Genomic DNA, 18,000 nt, shown 5'->3' on the forward strand with positions numbered 1-18,000 from the left:
CGTCTTCTTGGCCCACAGCACAGCGCCTTCTATACAACCAGCACCTCACCAAAAGTTAAGGAATTGAAATGACATTCACATAGATAACTCAGCTATAAAAACGGTGGCATTTTTGTAAGTGTTTGCCCACACTGACTGACTGAGAACCAGGTTTTTTAAAGCATTTCCTCAAATTTGAGCACCACTGTCTAAGACTGTAGCCTTGTCTACATGGTATTTAAACATTTGGAGGCTTCCTCAAAGTACTAGTAAAATGCAGCCCTGGCCGGGTGGCTCAGTTTGTTAAAGTGTCGTCTCATGCACCAAAAGACTGTGGGTTCAATTCTCAGTTGGGGAGTATACTAGATGTCCCAGTTAATAATGCGGATTTTTTTTTTCAATATATGGAGTTACACATATGTTGATATATATGTGATTTGATATGTATGCTATTTTGTTGTATTGACAACAAGCTTCAAAACTTCATATGTCAAATTTCCTGAAGGTGTTAACATCATACATATTTTTACACTTAAAAATGTTGAATTTTGTGCCAAAAAAAAAAAAGAGCATTTGTGGGAAGTTTTAATTCATTACTTTATTTTGAAGAAAAGTGCTGCTGAATACTTCGGGAAGCTTATGGTGAACATGCTCCGTCTCAAGACACTTGTGAACGCTGGTTTAAACGCTTTAAAAGTGATGATTTTGGTGTCAAAGACAAAGAGCGTCCAGGTCAACCGAGAAAGTTTGAAGACCAACAATTATTGGATGAAGATGCGTGTCAAACTCAAAAAAAAACTTGCAGAAAGATTAAATGTTGCTCAGCAAACAATTTCAGATCTCTTACAAGCAATGGGAAAGATTTTAAAGGAAGGAAAATGGGTGCCACATCAACTGAACGAAAGACAAATGAAAAGCCGAAAAGTCATCAGTAAAATGTTGCTTCAACGGCACAAAAGTCCTTTTTGCATCCAATTATGACTGATGATGAAAAGTGGACTTATTTTGAGAATCCCAAAAGGACAAAATCATGGGTTGATCCAGGTCAACCATCAACATTGACTGCAAGGCCAAATCGCTTCGGAAAGAAGACAATGCTCTGCGTTTGGTGGGATCAGGAAGGTGTGGTGTATTCTGAGCTTCTAAAACCAGGTGAAACCGTTAATACTGATCACTACTGACAACAAATAATCAATATGAATCACGCTTTGATCGTGAAACGCCCAGAATGTGCCAGAAGACACAGCAAAGTAATTTTGCTTCATGATGACGCACCATCACACACTTCAAAACCAGTTAAAGACACATTAAAAGATCTAGCCTGGGAAGTATTAACCCACCCGCCGTATTCACCAGACCTTGCTCCTTCAGATTACCACTTGTTCCGATCGATGGCACATGCACTTTCTGAGCAGCACTTCAAAACATATGAAGAAGTGGAAAATTGGGTCTCTGAATGGTTTGCCTCAAAACAAGAAAAGTTCTATTGGGACGGTATCCACAAATTACCTGAAAGATGGGGGAAATGTATAGCCTTTCTCATCCTTTCTTGCCTTCGGCATCTTTTATTCTGGCAACCCAATTTAACCCCGGGGCCTCGGGCTTCAAGGTGGATGGGTCAGCTGGCTGCTTGGGAAAACGAGGGTGGTGAGGCACCACCTAGGTTCCAATCCGGTAGGTCTGGGGTGGGGCCCCACAGCCTGCATTTGTTACACATCCCACAGGGGGGTGAGGGAGGGGGGGTTGTGATGCACAGGAGGTTGTGATGCACAGGAGGTCCGAGCACCACACATTGATACCTGCAGCCTTAATGAATCTGAAGAAGTGTGATCGGAGCATCTTCCATGTTAAAGGACAGAAGAGGGCTAGGAAGGCCCGAAGATATAAGACTCACGTTCACCGGGTGGCAGAGTGGCCTCTCTGGTCCCCTCGGTGAGAGTGCCAAATGCGACGTGCGCTAACAGGCACGCTGCACCTGCTCAGAACACGAGGTTCCCGTCGGAGACTGCAGAACCGCCCCCTTCCACCAGGAATGGGGAGGAAGCTTAGCTGCTAGTCCCCAAGGCTTGGAGCCCAGAGGAGCCCATTTCCCTGCACCCTGCCTCCCTCTACACATGAATGGAGGGGGTGTGAAAAGAGAGGAGATGGATTGGGCCAGGGCAGCACTTCTCAAACTCTAGCTGCCAGAGGGCTTGTTACAACACAGAGTGCTGGGCCCAGGCCAGTTTCTGACTCGGGAGGTCTAAGGTAGGGCCCAGGAATTTATATTTCTAACAAGCCCCTGGCCCAAGGACCACACCTGGAGAGCCACGAGGTTTGTGAAATGCCATTAAAGCAGTCTGCATTATAGGACAAAACGGGGCAATTTTAACAGTCAAAACTGAGCATGAAAAGCTGTTCCACGGGAAGGTTTGCTAATATTCATTCTCTCATAACAAAGGGAACTGGTTAACGACATACTCTCGGTCCACTGATGCAAATGAATTTCAGCTGGTCTCTCCCTCAGAAACAACAGTGACTCGTAATGCTTATGAATCAGAAAACCTACTGAGGGTCTATTGTATGCACAGAACTGCTGTGTAGGCCACTGCTGGTGGATAAAACGGAAAACAAAAGCAGGGTCCCTGCCTTTAATTTACTAACAATCTGTGTCATTTCACCTTCGATTACTAAAATATTCTGGTCTAACTTAACTGTTTCACTATCACCATAAGAAAGAAACAGATCTCTCTAGAAAACAAAGGTTTCTCATCTTTGCCTGGACTCTACTCTTAGGAGAATAATACAAATCGCAGTGGAGGCATGGGGGGGGGGGGGGGGCCAAAAGGGGATTTAGGTATTTTTGTTTATTTTCAAACCCACTTCCAGAAGGTGCCCAAGAAACCAGAACCCATCGGTGAACAGGAAAATCAATAAAGACCTGATTCACAAAATCTGTAATCCTCACAATCCCACGAAACATGCGAAGGGGTCTACGGTTCAAGACCAGACACATAACCAACACGTTACAGAGAAAACTGTCACAAACTGAAAAACGTTCACGAAACAGCCAGAAAAACTTTACCAGTAACATCACCCTATGCCTACATGGCACTTTGGAGGAAGCTTTCTCATGAACCACATTCTATTTAATATTTACTACAAAATGGGAGGTGTAGCCAATGGGTACCCCGTTACACAAACAGGAACAGAATCACCTGGAGATGATGAGTGACTACCAAGGCGCCCAGCAGTGGCTGCCTTGCATCTACCTCTTCCCTCGGGCTCACCCGCAATCTGTAAATTAGACTGCGGGGTTGGGGGGCAGGGGGGTGCGGGGTGTTACAGCATTCAAATGTATTCCACAACTTCTGCCCTCTCACTTTAGCACGTGCTAACGGCCTCTGGGAATTTTCTATGGAGACCAGAGTGGGACTGTCCTCTTCGGTTCTTAAAGGGTTAAATACTGCATTGTGCATTTAGTGCCATGTGAGGATCCCCAACAATTTGCCTTTTAACACAGCTGTGACCAGAGACTTTTCTTTTCTTAACCCTCAAGCTTTCACCCTGAGTCTGGTCTGTGACCCTGGTGAGAGTGTCCCCTCTCTGCCAGAGCTCCACAGAGGCTTGGGGTTTTGGGGGGGTGTGGGGGGAGCATGGAGCTGGGCTGGTGGTCAGGGCATGGAGCTGGGCTGGTGGTCAGGGCACAACCCAGGTGGTCAGATTATGACAATAATTTGTTGTGGTCCTGAGCACTTTACTGTTCTATATGGAGTTTTTCTCATCCATAAAATATAGCAATAAAAGTGATTGAATGAATTCTCTATTTAAAACATTTTTCCAGGCCTCCAAAGAAGTGCTGAAAATACCAATTCCTTCATCATAAACGCATTTCCAAGTCCCCTTTATTGTCTTATTTATGGCCTTATTATCACCTACCAGACTGACTAGGGGCCCTGCCCTGTCTCCCTTCTCACTAATACTCCAGTCCTACCTGCAAACCAGTAATACTCACTACTGGGCCCATTCCCACCCCGGGCCTTTGTGCTAGCTTTTCTCCTGGCCTAAACGACTCTTCCTCCAGACCCCTTCATATCCCTTCCTGACAGAGACCATCCCTGACCACGCTCCCCTCCTCCAGTCCCACCCGCCGTAAGTGTTTGTAAGTGTGTGTGGTGCTGATATGACCACAAGGATTCAAGTACAGTCTAAGTGGCCAGTCTAGCCTATCACCTGCTTTATTTTCCTCTGTGCTTAACACCTCTGTGTGCCTATACCTGGTACACAGGGGCTCAGTGAAAGTGCAACAAATAAACCCATCCATCCATCCATCCATTCATTCCATAAAGTCTATGTGCACTTGCCAGATACTGAGGATAAAGATGGCTGAGTGTACGCCCCCCTCGCACAGAGCTCACATGCAAGCTGGGACGCCAAACACACACACACACACACACACACACACACACACACACACACACGACTGTGACACGATATGAACAGTGTTAGGAGGGAAGAGGATGTGTATGCCTGATAGCCACAAGAATTACTTGAATGAGGTTGAGTAATGAATTTTGCTCTCCCATCCATTTTATTTAGGTTTTGAAATGTCTCAGAAAGAATTCATTCGTTGAGCTGCTTGAAGATTCCCAGTTAATGGCAAAGGCAGAAAAGTGCCCCACTCTTTGTAGCCAATAATTCATCAAGGTGAGGTGGGCTGCCTTAGCTGGTTTAAACAGCTTTCACCGTGAAACTTACCTTGAAGATTTTCATTATTAACTATCCACTTGATGTGGTGTTAAAATAAAATACATATGGGTGAAAGGCTGGAGACTCTACTTTTAATTTATAGTAAAGATGGTAAAATTAAGTACCTGCAAGATTGCAAGCGAGATTGGAATTGTTTGGTAACCCTACAAGAAATACAGACATTTTTAAGTGTATAAAGACAAAAGAGAGTTATTATTGTATTTTCCTTATTTTATTACCCTGTCTTCCTCCAGTGGCTTTTTACTAGTAACTTCCTCTCTCCTCCCTCCCTTAATTTATTCCCAAAACACCTCTGAAGGTTCCCCTCCAGCCACTGTGTCCTCACTTCTGAATAACTGATTTCACCGGTTCAGAAAAGGTGACCACATCAACTTTGGATAGCAACACCTCCCTTCAACTGGTCTTCCCATCCATCAACCAAATTCATCTTTCCTCAGGCCCAGCAGAACCGAAGGCACGTATTCAAAAACCAGCCCATCCATCCCCTAATTTACAAAACACAACATTTCGCAAACTGTTTACTTACATCCCTGCCAACAATATTACTCAAATGTGGTGGAGTGGAAAAGCCACAGGGAATGGTGTAGTTGGCCAAGAGCAGTATTTGGGGATCTAAAATTACAGGGGGGGAAATCATACCACATTCATTTTACTTAGTCCCAAATCTCTATCAGCTGACGTTGAGCAGAGAGATTCTAAAATTGGCAGGAAGAAAGGAAAAGTTGTCTTAAAGTGCGGGCCATGCCAGGGCAGCCCTCAGAGAAAGAGAGCAGGAGGAAAGAGAATAAGGTGCTGTGCCCTTGAAAAGCTGTCAGAATCGCAGCGTCTGCTGGGCAGGGATAACCCCCCAGAGAAAAGAGGGGAAAGAAAACCACGTGGAGCTGACTGCCAAAAGGTGAGGTCAACGGAGGAAGGAGAATTCTTCATGTAGGATTTAGAGGACGGTGTTTACAACACAAGAGAATCAGACGTGCTAGTTCAATTTGATTTTAGTCAATTCAGCTACCATTGGACCATGGCAAGGAGCAGAGCCCGGATACTTAAAATGACACAAAGAAAACGCTGCTCCCCAGGAGACCCACGCTGCTGGGGAGGCAGGTGCCTCTCCCACCTGGTCCAGCCCTAGGCAGAGCCAAGTCAGAGTGAAATCAGTGCTGGGGGGACAAGGAGAGAGCACCATGATTTTCCCCAGGGGATCTGAGAAACTCAAAGAGGGGTGTGGAGCCCTAATCGGTCTGGCTCAGTGGATAGAGCGTCGGCCTGCGGACTGAAGGATCCCAGATTCCATTCCGGTCAAGGGCATGTACCTTGGTTGCGGGCACATCCCCAGTAGGATGCATGCAGGAGGCAGCTGATCAATGTTTCTCTTTCATAGATGTTTCTAACTCTCTATCCCTCTCCCTTCTTCTCTGTAAAAAAATCAATAAAATTTTATATATATATGTATGTATATATATATATACACACACACATATATATACATATATACATACATATATATATATATATATATATATATATATATAGAGAGAGAGAGAGAGAGAGAGAGAGAGAGAGAGAGAGAGAGGTGTGTGTACAGTAGAAGGCTGGGGCACCCAGGAGGAGGCAAGCCTAAGCAGAATGGGAGCCCCTGAGAGCTCAAATATTGTTGGGCACCTCTCCTATGTTACTTCATGCGGGACCCCAACAAGCCTCTGAATCACAGTACAGACCATGTTATTCCCGTGCTGTGAATGGGGTCACCTGGCCTTGCCCCAGGTCTCACAGCCCAATGGGCTGTGCCTACCAGAAATGTTCAATCCTGCATAATAAGGAAGGCAAATGAATAGGTCCACATAGGCATAAACAGATAAATACAGCTGTGATGTATTTTTCCGTAAGTACCAAAACAACCAATTTGTGCCACACCAACCAATTATGTACTATTTTCTCTCCACTAACAAGACAGGAAACTTCATTAGCAAAACACGCATTTAGAGCAAGATAAGACCATAGTCTCTCCCTTATCTATAAATCATTGTGCTTAATTACCACTTCTGGGAGCTTTTAAAAACACGACCCTGTTGGATCTATTATTTTCTGTTTTTGTGGACTTAAAATATCTCGTAATTAAAAATAGAATATTTAGTGGAAAAAACCACTCAGTGTGTTCCAAAAGCATTTCAACCTTTTTAAAAACCATTTTATTTAAGCTCATACATATCACTAACAATTTTGAAATTTTCCAACTCTTGTAAAAACATATTTATCATACACTCCACTAACTAAAGAAAAACTGGATGAAATAACCTGATATGCTACACTCTTCGTATATACCAGTGGTCGGCAAACTGCGGCTCGCGAGCCACATGCGGCTCTTTGGCCCCTTGAGTGTGGCTCTTCCACAAAACACCGACTTCTGCGCATGGGCCACGAAGTTTCAATCGCACTGTACGTGCGCGTCCGCATGTGGTATTTTGTGGAAGAGCCACACTCAAGGGGCCAAAGAGCCGCATGTGGTTCGAGAGCCGCAGTTTGCTGACCACTGGTATATATATTCAAAAGTGAGCTGAGCCGAAACTGGTTTGGCTCTGTGGATAGAGCGTCGGCCTGCGGACTAAAAGGTCCCGGGTTCGATTCCGGTCAAGGGCATGTACCTGGGTTGCGGGCACATCCCCAGTGGGAGATGTGCAGGAGGCAGTTGATGGATGTTTCTCTCTCATCGATGTTTCTAACTCTCTATCTCTCTCCCTTCCTCTCTGTAAAAAATCAATAAAATATATTTTAAAAAAAAAAAGTGAGCTGAACTAATATTTAGAGGACCCCCACCTTGAGACATTTCTGAGTTGTGAAGTGTTGGGGTTGGCCCTTAAATTCCCAAAGAAGGGTCCTAAATATTGCCCAGCAGAGGGTTCCTTCTGAATCAGCTTCTCAAAATGGGGGCCACCCTCATTAGCGTCACCTGGGTGCTTGTGGAAAGCCCCAGGGACTCTGATTCCATACAAACTCCCGAAATGACCAGCTGCACATTCACGGTGAAGAACCACCCATCTAGAACCTCTTAAAACAGACCAAGTCACATGGCCAGAGTCATAACCAAAACCAAAGTAGCCAGTTTCCCCCCAGAGCAGCCAGAGGTTCTACATTGGGAAAGAAGCCGAACAAGTCCACAATCACAGCCTGTGTGGGAAGGGCCTCGCGAGCCTGCACCCACCGTCCCTGGGCTGCGGCTGGGGAATTCCCAAGTGCCCCAGGCTGACCCACCTCCCAGTAAGCCCACCTCTCAAGTCCATGTGCACAGTATCTATGGGTTTGTGTTATGAGGTGAATCCTGCCCTCAAAAAAGAAAGATATGTCAGAGTCCTGACCCCCAGTACCTTAGTACGTGACCTTAGTTGAACCTTATTTGGACACAGGATCTTTATTATTTGGACACGGGACTCAGGGCTCACTGAATAGAGAGCCATATTCAGTAGACAGGCAGCGAGGGGCACCCACCCATCGTCTCTAAAACCCTGCTCTGCATTTTCCATCTTTACACAGTCATATTCCACCGCAATGGTGCTCTCATGGATGGGTTGTCTCTGTTCTTTAGGCAACCGCGTCACATCAGGTTTTGAGCAGGAGTTACAGGAGGTAGTAACTATAAACTCAGGAAAATGCTGGTGCACTATTGTTAAAATGACCACTTAAATTGACCAGTTAAAATGACCAGTTAAACTGACCACTTAAAATGAGGTCATTAGAAGGAACCCTAATTCAATATGACTGGTGTCTTTCTAAAAGGGAAAATTTGGACACAGAGATAGACACACAGAGAGGGAGGATGATGTAAAGAGACACAGGAAGAAGACAGCTCCTACAAGAAGAGAGGCCTGGAGCAGATCCCTCCCTCACAGCCTCAGGAGGAACTCACCCTGTTGACACCTTGATTTTGGACTTCGAGCCTCCACAACCCTGAGACAGTGAATGTCTACTGTTCTAAGCCACCAGGCCGTGGCACTTTGCTATGGCAGGCTTAGCAAACTCACACAGCTTGGCGAATCACAAAGGAAACTGAGGCAGTGAAAGCTAACCCAAGCCAGGGCTGTCCAGACGGAGAGCTAAGAAGACCAAGACCTCAAGAGAGAATATGGCAGCACTAGACGTGCATGCAGGCGAGGGCGCTGGAAAGAACCAGGAACCAAGAGCCGCAAGGTCTGGGGTGGGGTGTGAGCTCTGCCTCCTCTTTGTAAAGGGGGTGGTAAGTCATGCCTGCCTCCCCGACCCCCACGGCATGTGAAGATGAAGAAAATGCTCTCAGTGCTCGGGAAAGCAAGGCACAAGCCACCCTCACCCCATCAGGGCACCCTCAGTCTATGCTCTCGCCCTGGCCGGTGGGTGCTGAAAGAGTGGAGACACAGCCCTAGCACTCCGTGTCACCCTGTCCATTGCTAGGAAGGCCTTGGAAGCAAAATCTGCATTTTTAGGAAAATTCCACTCGAGCTCCCAGACATGTTTGAGTATGTTTGGAATATCCAAGACAACAAAGGACAGGGTCAGAAACAGCAAACTCCTGTGGTTGCCAAAGTCAGGCTTCCTAAGGGCCCAGGGCTCCTGAGTAGAGAAACGTTGAATAGCAGGCCAAGCAGGGCAGGCGGGCGGTCGGTGTGTCCAGGCGGCCCCTGGGCCGGTGGAGGGCTTCCCTACGAAGGTTTAAGTACTATCACAACACAGAATTTATGGCTCCTGAATGTTTGTTTTAACTAGCGTTGAGAACACATATTTGACCCAGTGTGAACTTGACCCCTGGGTCCCTCTCCCTTCACCGGGCTGTCTGTGCAGCAGGACCAGATTCTCCCAGCCGGGCCTCCCACCCTGGCTCCCAGCACTGGGGCCGGGGCAGCCCTCCCAGCAGCTGCCATGGCAAACCTCACTGCAGATCTACTGGCACAGCGGCTGTGGATGGCCATAGCAGGCACATGAAAAATGTGTAATCGCTCTGGGCCTGGCTCCCGAGCTCAGTTAGCACAACCCTGAGCCAAAAGGGCCAGGCGACAGCCTGGAAGTCCCCTCGGTCACCTGGAACCCGGCCACATCGCACCCTCCCGGCCGATGCCATCAGCTGCAGCATCGCTGAGCACCGAGGGTACACATACCTCTGGCCCCCCTGCATACAAAGAAGGAACCCGCCTAGGTTTGGGTTTCCTTTTCCCAAAGCAGCGTGGGCCGAATGCCAATGGAAAAGCAATGGAATATCGATTTTTCTATTTCTTGCTAAGGAGAGAACAAGTCACTTGCTGTGCATGAGTTAAGTGAGTAAAAACAGACCCTGTCCTCCCCACAGCTGGCTGCGTTTCTCCTCTATTCATAGAATGTGGCACATGGTAAAAGCGAAACAGATCTCCGTTAAGTAAATGAAAGAACCATCCATGCCTTTGCTGAGGGCCCGCCATGTGCCGGGCCCTCCGCCACCTTCCCCCTTCCGCCCCCTCATCCTGCCAGCCCGGCCTCACCCTCGTCGCCCCTTTATTCTTTGTGGTGTCCATCCCCACATCCAGTCTTCTCTTTAAAGCCAAGCCCACTGGCAATGTCTCTCTCTGGCCCACATTTACCCTGAAAGGGGGACAAACAAATTGAAAGAAACCCTTATAGGCAGTGGGTTCAGTTTGGACAGAGAGGGAAAAAAATAAAAAAATGGGGAGAGGCAAAAACATGAATGCCCCACTCAAAAGACAGAGTTTCTAAGCTACAAAGCCCTCCTCGAAATGTTAACTCTCTGGAGAGAGGAAAAATGTGGCACTATCTCTTTTACCTAAAACTGATACCATTATCAGCAGTCACTTCCTATTAATAACTATAACGCCATATCTGGTGCTGCGATTTCAACTTCCGGAGCTGCACACACAAAGGGTGTCTGGGAACGCCAGCATTAGCATGCCATCGGGCATCCCCACGGAGAGACTGGGCAGCTATAACCCCGGGACCCCCTCTGTGGGTGCGCATAGCCACTAGAGAGTGGCTGTCCCTGCGCCTGCTTGTGTCACGTCTCTCTGATCAGAGATTTCAGGGTCACTAAGTCTTCAGTCTTCAGAAGCATTTGCCTGTGGTCCATTTAAATTCAATTTCAATCAACTGAAAACAGTCCAGGCTGCCTGGAAGGGGCACCTTATTTTCTTCACTGGATTAAGCAAAGGAAACAACATAAACACACCCGATCTCTTAGGCCAATGGTCGGCAAACTGCGGCTCTCGAGCCACATGCGGCTCTTTGGCCCCTTGAGTGTGGCTCTTCCACAAAATACCGACTTCTGCGCATGGGCCACGAAGTTTCAATCGCACTGTACGTGCGCGCCCACACGTGGTATTTTGCGGAAGAGCCACACTCAAGGGACCAAAGAGCCGCATGTGGCTCGTGAGCCGCAGTTTGCCGACCACTGTCTTAGGCAAAATACTTTTTGCATCCATTGGATATGACCTGAAATTCTTTAACTGAAGCCTTTCAATTATCCTCAAAATACAGTGACAATGAGGAGGCATCCTGGGCGATACAACTGAAAGAGCATGCACATTTTATGATTGCTTTATTAACGAGGGACTTCGTGTGGGCATGCCACTGGGATTTGTGTGTGTTTTTTGTGTTTTGTTTTGTTTTTGTATTTTTAAGTGTAATAAATTATACCCAAGTGTAACTGTTCAATCTCAGCATAATAAATGAGAGGAGACCACGTCAATTTCTTTTGCAATCTCAATGCCACTAGTATTTACTGAAGTGGTTATATTCTCAAAAACTGGTGTCAGGGTTTTTTCCATTCAATTTATGAATACCTCAGGGGAGCATTTTCCCCTCAGCAAGCGTGTGCACAGGAGAGCTAGAGGCACACCAATAATCTAATAGTTAGTCTCTTTTAGAGTTCTTCTAAAATAGAGCATTCTGGGGCACAGAACAACCCAAAGTGCTGTATTTCTTTTTCCTTGATAATCAAAGCCAGAAAAGCACGGAATGACTGGCTTTTTCTTTTGTTCTTTTTTTTTTTCATCTTTATTGAGGTATAATTGACAAATAGAAATTGTATATATTTAAGGTGTTTGCCATTGTTTTGATATGTTGTGACATCATCACCACAATTAAGCTAATTAACATACCCATCACCTCACATATTTAGCATGTCTTCTTTGTGGTGAGGACTCTTCAAGACCTACCCTCTGAGCAAATTCCAGGCCTACTCCACAGTATCGCTAACTATTGTCACACTGCTGGGCATGAGATCTCCAGAACTTACTCATCGTCCCCATTTACTCATCCCCCACCCCCAACCCTAAATTACTTTAAAAAGAGCCCTAGCTGGCTTGGCTCAGTGGATAGAGCGTCAGCCTGCAGACTGAAGGGTTTCAGGTTGAATTCTGGCCAAGGGCACATGCCTGGGTTGCGGGCTCGATCCCCAGTAAGGGGTGTGCAGGAGGCAGCCGACCAATGATTCTCTCTCATCATTGATGTTTCTATCTCTCTCCTTCTCCCTTCCTCTCTGAAATCAATAAAGAAATATTTTTTAAAAAAAAAAAAAGAAAACCATGACAAGGACGAATGCTGGGGAAACACACACAGGGAAATAAGAAAGAGAACCAAGTCATAGATCCATGAGACAGGATTTCCTTGGCTTCATCCAATAATAAACTCTGAGAATCTTCCTGGTTTCGAGGTTTTCACATCCGTCCCCTTTCACCTTCATACCTGCAATAATCCTACAAGGTCGGCACATGTGTGGCAGTCATTTCAGGCTGGGAAATTGGGTTAGAGAGGTCAAATGATCTCTAATGAGTTCCCCATGGCCACACAGCTAGTGACGGCTTGAGGTTCTGAACTCAGTCTTCTTCTAAACCAGTGGTTCTCAACCTTCTGGCCCTTTAAATACAGTTCCTCATGTTGTGACCCAACCATAAAATTATTTTCGTTGCTATTTCAGAACTGTAATGTTGCTACTGTTATGAATCGTAATGTAAATATCTGATATGCAGGATGGTCTTAGGCGACCCCTGTGAAAGGGTCGTTTGACTGCCAAAGGGGTCGCGACCCACAGGTTGAGAACCGCTGAAGTAGATACATCACTGTGGACTGAGCACTGACCTACCCCAAGATCATTTTTAAAAACAATTATTGCTGAGAGGACTTGTGGTAGGCTTCTAGCGTTTGGGCCTGAGTTCATTTGTCAGGTTGGGCAGGAAGGATACTCTTTCGAAGGAAAGGGATGTTGCACTGCTTAGATCCCAGCGCTACCCGAGGGCTACATTCCAGGATCTGGAAGGATAACTTGGGCCGAGAGCCAGAAGCATTTGTTGTTGGTGTTGTGATACTACATTAATGGAGCGACGTCCTCCGGAACCCTGCAGGAACTGTTAAACCCTAGCTTCTCAGAGACACACCCAGCTGTGCCTAGGCACACACACGCCTTTCCTCTCTCACCAGGAGAAGCAGAAAGCCATGCGGCGATTCCTCAAGAGCTGGATGTTCTGCTTCTAGAGCATCTCTGGATCCTCTAGAATGTCTTTGGGTCCCCCAATCCTCCGATAACCCGAGAATGGAGGACTACTTCTTTTCAGAGAGGGCACTTAATTGCAACACTTGCCAAGTAAACTTCTCAAAGTCTCGATGCATTCTCTCTGACAGGCAGCGAGGGGCACCCACCCATCTCTAAAACCCTGCTCTGCATTTTCCATCTTTACACAGTCATATCCCACCGCAATGGTGCTCTCACGGATGGGTTGTCTCCGTTTAGGCAACCACGTCACATCAGGTTTTGAGCAGGAGCTACTGGAGGTAGTAAAGGGTGTGTAATTTGACCTGAGCAACTGTAAATTCAGGAGAATGCTGGTGCCCTATTGTTAAGTGCAATCTAAGAAGTGACAAGTTATGACTTAATCTCAAATACTTACAACCCTGAGCATTTCTGATCTAGTGGTTTGAGTTCAGTAAGTGAGTTCACACCTGCCACTGCTCCTTGATCACAGCCAAATCCTAACCCACCTAAACACTCCCTTTTACAAAATTAAAGCCACTGTGCCAAAGTCCTCCTTATTTTCAAGGACTGAAGGCATTTTTCAACAAACAAGTTCACCAGGATGACTGTAGTAGGAAGCTTAAAATTTCATCCACCAGTATTTTAAAATCCAAACCACACACAAGACAAACTGCTAAATCTGACTTGCTATGCTGAATACTGATAAGCAGCTGAAATTTTGGACGATTCCAGTCCACACAGTTATGGCTCAAGCACTCTGTAGAGAACACCTAAGAATGCTTAACTTTTTCTGAGTGGAAGTAAAACTTCTCTATTTCCAATGAACGCGAGACAGAAGCGACTTGTCAAGAGGAACCTCAAAATATGCTTCACCTTAATCCTTAACATAATGATGCACAGGGGAAATATTTCCAAATCTAAACGCATCATTAATCTATTCATCTAAAAGACTGCTAAGCATGAGTATTAACTGCAGGAAACCCCGCCCGTCAAACAGCCAGGCCTCAAGGATGCTGGTTGCTGTTTTCCGAAAGCTTTAAAAACGATTGATGCTTTGCCCAGCTGGCATGGCTCAGTGGTTGAGCGTTGACCTATGAACCAGGAGGTCACGGTTTGATTCCTGGTCAGGGCACGTGCCCGGGTTGTGGGCTCTATCCCCCAGTGTGGCGGGTGCAGGAGGCAGCTGATCAAGATTCTCTCTCATCATTAGTGTTTCTAGCTCTCTTTCCCTCTCCCTTCCTCTCTGAAATAAATAAAAATTTGTTTTTAAATAAAAAAAAACTAGTTGTTTTATCCTAAAATAGGGCCCTCTACTTCCTATTCCCCTCCTGCCATCATCTTATGTCTCAATTAATTAATTGCATAGCTCCTGTCACATGGCACATCCTCCAACAGGAATTTTTTTGCCTAACTCCTGATTCACAGGTGAGACCGAGTGATTAATACCTGAGTTGAGTGCAGAGGAGTCTTGGCTGCGTGGCTCCGGACAACAGTCTGCTGCTGGCATTGATACCAACGTTACCATGGCCCAGCCCACCCCGGATGGTAATGAAGGCTGCAGATAATGGGGTGGATTGTACTCCAGACACCAGCGTATCCAGGACAGCATTAGCCCCTTTCACGTGACCCCTGTCGGATCGCACAGTGTGAACAGCCCCACTCTGCCTACCGTGCAGGGCCGCTGTGCGCATGGAGACTTACGTTTGGTGCACCTCTGGGAGCCAGGGGCCTTACTCCAGCCTTGGCAGCACTGCCCTCCACAGACGTTGACCCTGAAACAAAGCAAGACTCCTGAGTCCAGCAGTGGCAGCATTCTCTCCCAGAGAGCCCAACCTTCTAGGAGGTTCCCGCAAGCCCAGCATCCTGCTTCCATATTCCTCTGGCTCCCAGAGAGTCCTCGCGGCTGTCCAGGATGCCTGACCCAGAGATGCCCAGGAAGGGTAAGGACCTAGAATCAGGAAAGGGTGGGAGAACCAGGAAGCCAGCATGCCCTAGGGCTATACAGGAGGAGACAACAAGGTCCAAATAAGTGGTTTCCTTAACCCTCAAAGTAGAGCCAAATGTATTGTGTGTATTATCTGCACCCACGTTTTCAACTGCATTTTAGTTTTAGAGAAAAGTCTTCCAACAAGGAGGGGTGAGATCACAATGCTTGGAACCACCCTTAAAAAACACCAAATAATCAAAACCAGTTCCCCCACACACACACCCCAACCTGTGAGGAACGGCAGAGGAGAGCTGGGAGAATGTTTAAGAGCCCCAATAACAGAAACTTTTCAGCAGAAACTTCTGTCGGTGCTAAGACAGGTGCAGAAAGATCCAAGCCCAGAATTTCTAGGATGCTGATTATTTCTAGACCACAGAAAACTTTTTTTTTCATTAGCAAAGAGAAAAATATTGAAACTGTGTTGCAAGACGTTTAATGGATGCTGAGGGATCCAGTTGTAGTGACTTCATGTTTACGCCCAACTTCTAGGAGTAGCTGGGTTCGCGCGAGCACACGAGGTTACGCCCCAGGCAGAAATGCCTTTTGTGTTTATCCGCAGCTCAGTAACAATGCACTCGGGGTTTATGGGGGTACAGTTCCCTGGTTCCCCGCTCTCTGCTCTTCCCGCCGCGTTCCCGCTCCCGGGCAGGCGGAGGCGAGCGGGGAGCAGAAGCGGACCCACCGTGCGGGGCGCCCAGTGGCCCTGACCGCGGTCCCGCGTGGGCGGCGCGGAGGGGGGAGGCCGGGAGGGGTGTGGGCTTACCCCTGCAGCTGCTGCTTCTGGTGAGCCTTGAGCCTCGAGCCCCCGCCGCTCTGCGTCTCCTGCGGCACCTTGGATCGCGCGGCTTGCCTGCCTTGTCTGGCGAACGGGACCGCCGCCGGGTGCCCGCCGGGCTGGGGGTGGAGCTGCCCGCCCGGGCCCCCGGGACGCGCCGGCTCCGGCGGTGGCGGCGGTGGCGGCCGGAGCCCCTGCAGGGCCGCGCCGCCCGGCTGGCTCGTGCGCCGAGTGCGCTCCGCGGGGACCCCCGGGGAGGCGCGGCTGGGGGCTCCCGCGCCCGCCGAGCTGCGGCTGTACCTGGCGTTGAGCGCGACGTTGAAGGTCCGCGGGAGCGGGGGCCCGCCCCGGGGCAAGGCGCCCGCAGCCAGGCCGGGGCCCGGGCGCACCACGTACGTGATCCTCCGGACCCGGCCGTGTGCGGACATCGCGAGCAGCCCTGCCCAGAGCAGGAGCCCCCACCTGAGCCAGGCCCCCGCCATCGCGGCCCCAGCCGGCACCCCGACCCCCGCCCCCAGCCGCGCGGCTCGCCCGGTGCGGCCGCCTGCACACGCGCAGCTCCCCCGAGAGCTGCGGGGAGCCCGGCCGGCGGGAGGAGGCACCCTGGGTGACGGGAGAGGAAGTTCTGCGGGTGCCTGGGCAGCCCCAGACCCCGGCGGAGAGCGGCGGAGAGGAGGGGTGGGCGTGGGGGCGGGGAGGGGCGAGGGCGGCGGGCTGCGCAAGGTGAGGGTCCCCGGCCGGCGGAGCGGAGGTGCAGGGGGCGCCGCGCCGGGGAGTCGGCGAGGGCGGGCGTGAGCGCGGGACGCTCGGGCGGCAGCCCCGCTGCAAAGTGTTTAAAAAGTTCCTCCGGCCGAGGAGCCCCGTGTCAGACCTGAACAGCCAATCTCCGGCAGACGTGACGTCAGGCAGCAAGTCCTAATTGGGGAACGCGTGCGAGGAGCCCAGAACGCCGCACCCTCCACATCCACACCGACCGTTCCTGCGCGCTGGCCAGGCCGGGGTCCCCGCTGCCGTGTGCCGGGGAAGGACAAAGGACTCCTCAAAGTCCCTGGACGGCCCTGCCTTCGGGGCGCCCCACAGGGATGCATTGAGATGGTTTGGAAGGCATTCCCAGGAGTTTTCTTTCGGGTGTTTGCTTGGATACTTGCTGCGGGGATTGGATTGAAATGCCAGATAGATAGGGCTCCAGGAAGGACTGCTCGGGGTGCGCCTATCTGCCGACCCGAGAGCGTTTCGATGGCTGTGGGGTAGGGAGCCCACGCGCCGGGCTCTGGGTCTGCAGCTTCTGGTACCCTGCTCCTCGCTTGGCCGGTGCAAGAGCGCAGCCGGAGCAGCAGGGGGCGCCCGCGGAGACAGGGAAGCCCGCGACACAAATCCGCCCCAAGTCAGCCCTGCACTCGGTGAAAAGGCCTTGAGGATAGAAATACTAAGTTTGGGATTCATGACAACCCCAAGCCATTATGAGTATTTTTTAAAGTCAGATCAGTTCCCTGGAGCTCTATCGGAAAGGAAAGAATCGCTCACTAGCGTGGCCCCAAAATCACATTAGGGGAGATGCAGAATGTTCCAGAGTGCAGAGTCAACGGGGGTCATAGTGCTCTCTAGGGAAAAGCATGACATAATGACATATTTACTTCTGGCATTTGAATTGAAAACGATGTCTGCAGCAGAACTACTCCGTTTATTGCATGAATGCAGTAGAAAGCCCATGGTTATAGCAGTCTTTTTAAAAAGCCATATAACTAAGAATAATAGTTGCCAAGGCTTTGGTTGTTCTTCACATTTATTTGTGGCTTAACGTTGTGTTGTCTGCTTGCATTGGCTAGTAGACAACTGGTAGCAGGTGACAGTGGCTCACAAAGAATTAATGGAAATAATTTTTCAATTGAAGAAACTTAATCCACGAATCTATTTTTTCTGTGCATTGAAGGAAGACCTCCAGTATTTGATTTGGCGGGAGAGGGCCTCCTTCCATCTGCCTGAACACCAGTTTCATGTGAGAACACACCCTGAGAGCCACTGTCCTGGAATAATAGC

The 18,000-nt window shown here is 48.7% G+C and overlaps 1 protein-coding gene across 12 annotated transcripts in view; it reads right to left on the reverse strand.

The window, feature by feature from the left end:
- LTBP1 (latent transforming growth factor beta binding protein 1) overlaps window positions 1-16,775 on the reverse strand; it is a 344,018-nt gene extending 327,243 nt beyond the window's left edge. For 2 of the 12 annotated variants that reach the window (XM_036334902.1, XM_036334896.1), the window contains exons 1-2: window positions 15,952-16,775; window positions 14,903-14,973 (exon numbers count right to left, since the gene is read on the reverse strand). In XM_036334902.1, coding sequence (XP_036190795.1) covers window positions 14,903-14,973; window positions 15,952-16,445 — 565 coding nt within the window. In that variant the 5' untranslated portion in view covers window positions 16,446-16,775. The remainder of the gene's footprint in view (window positions 1-14,902; window positions 14,974-15,951) is intronic. The other 10 variants (XM_036334893.1, XM_036334899.1, XM_036334898.1 and 7 more) reach the window with 7 other exon arrangements.
- Window positions 16,776-18,000: the final 1,225 nt, after the last annotated feature.

Source organism: Myotis myotis, unplaced genomic scaffold (assembly GCF_014108235.1).
Source record: "Myotis myotis isolate mMyoMyo1 unplaced genomic scaffold, mMyoMyo1.p scaffold_m19_p_14, whole genome shotgun sequence".
Classification (NCBI taxonomy): domain Eukaryota; kingdom Metazoa; phylum Chordata; class Mammalia; order Chiroptera; family Vespertilionidae; genus Myotis; species Myotis myotis.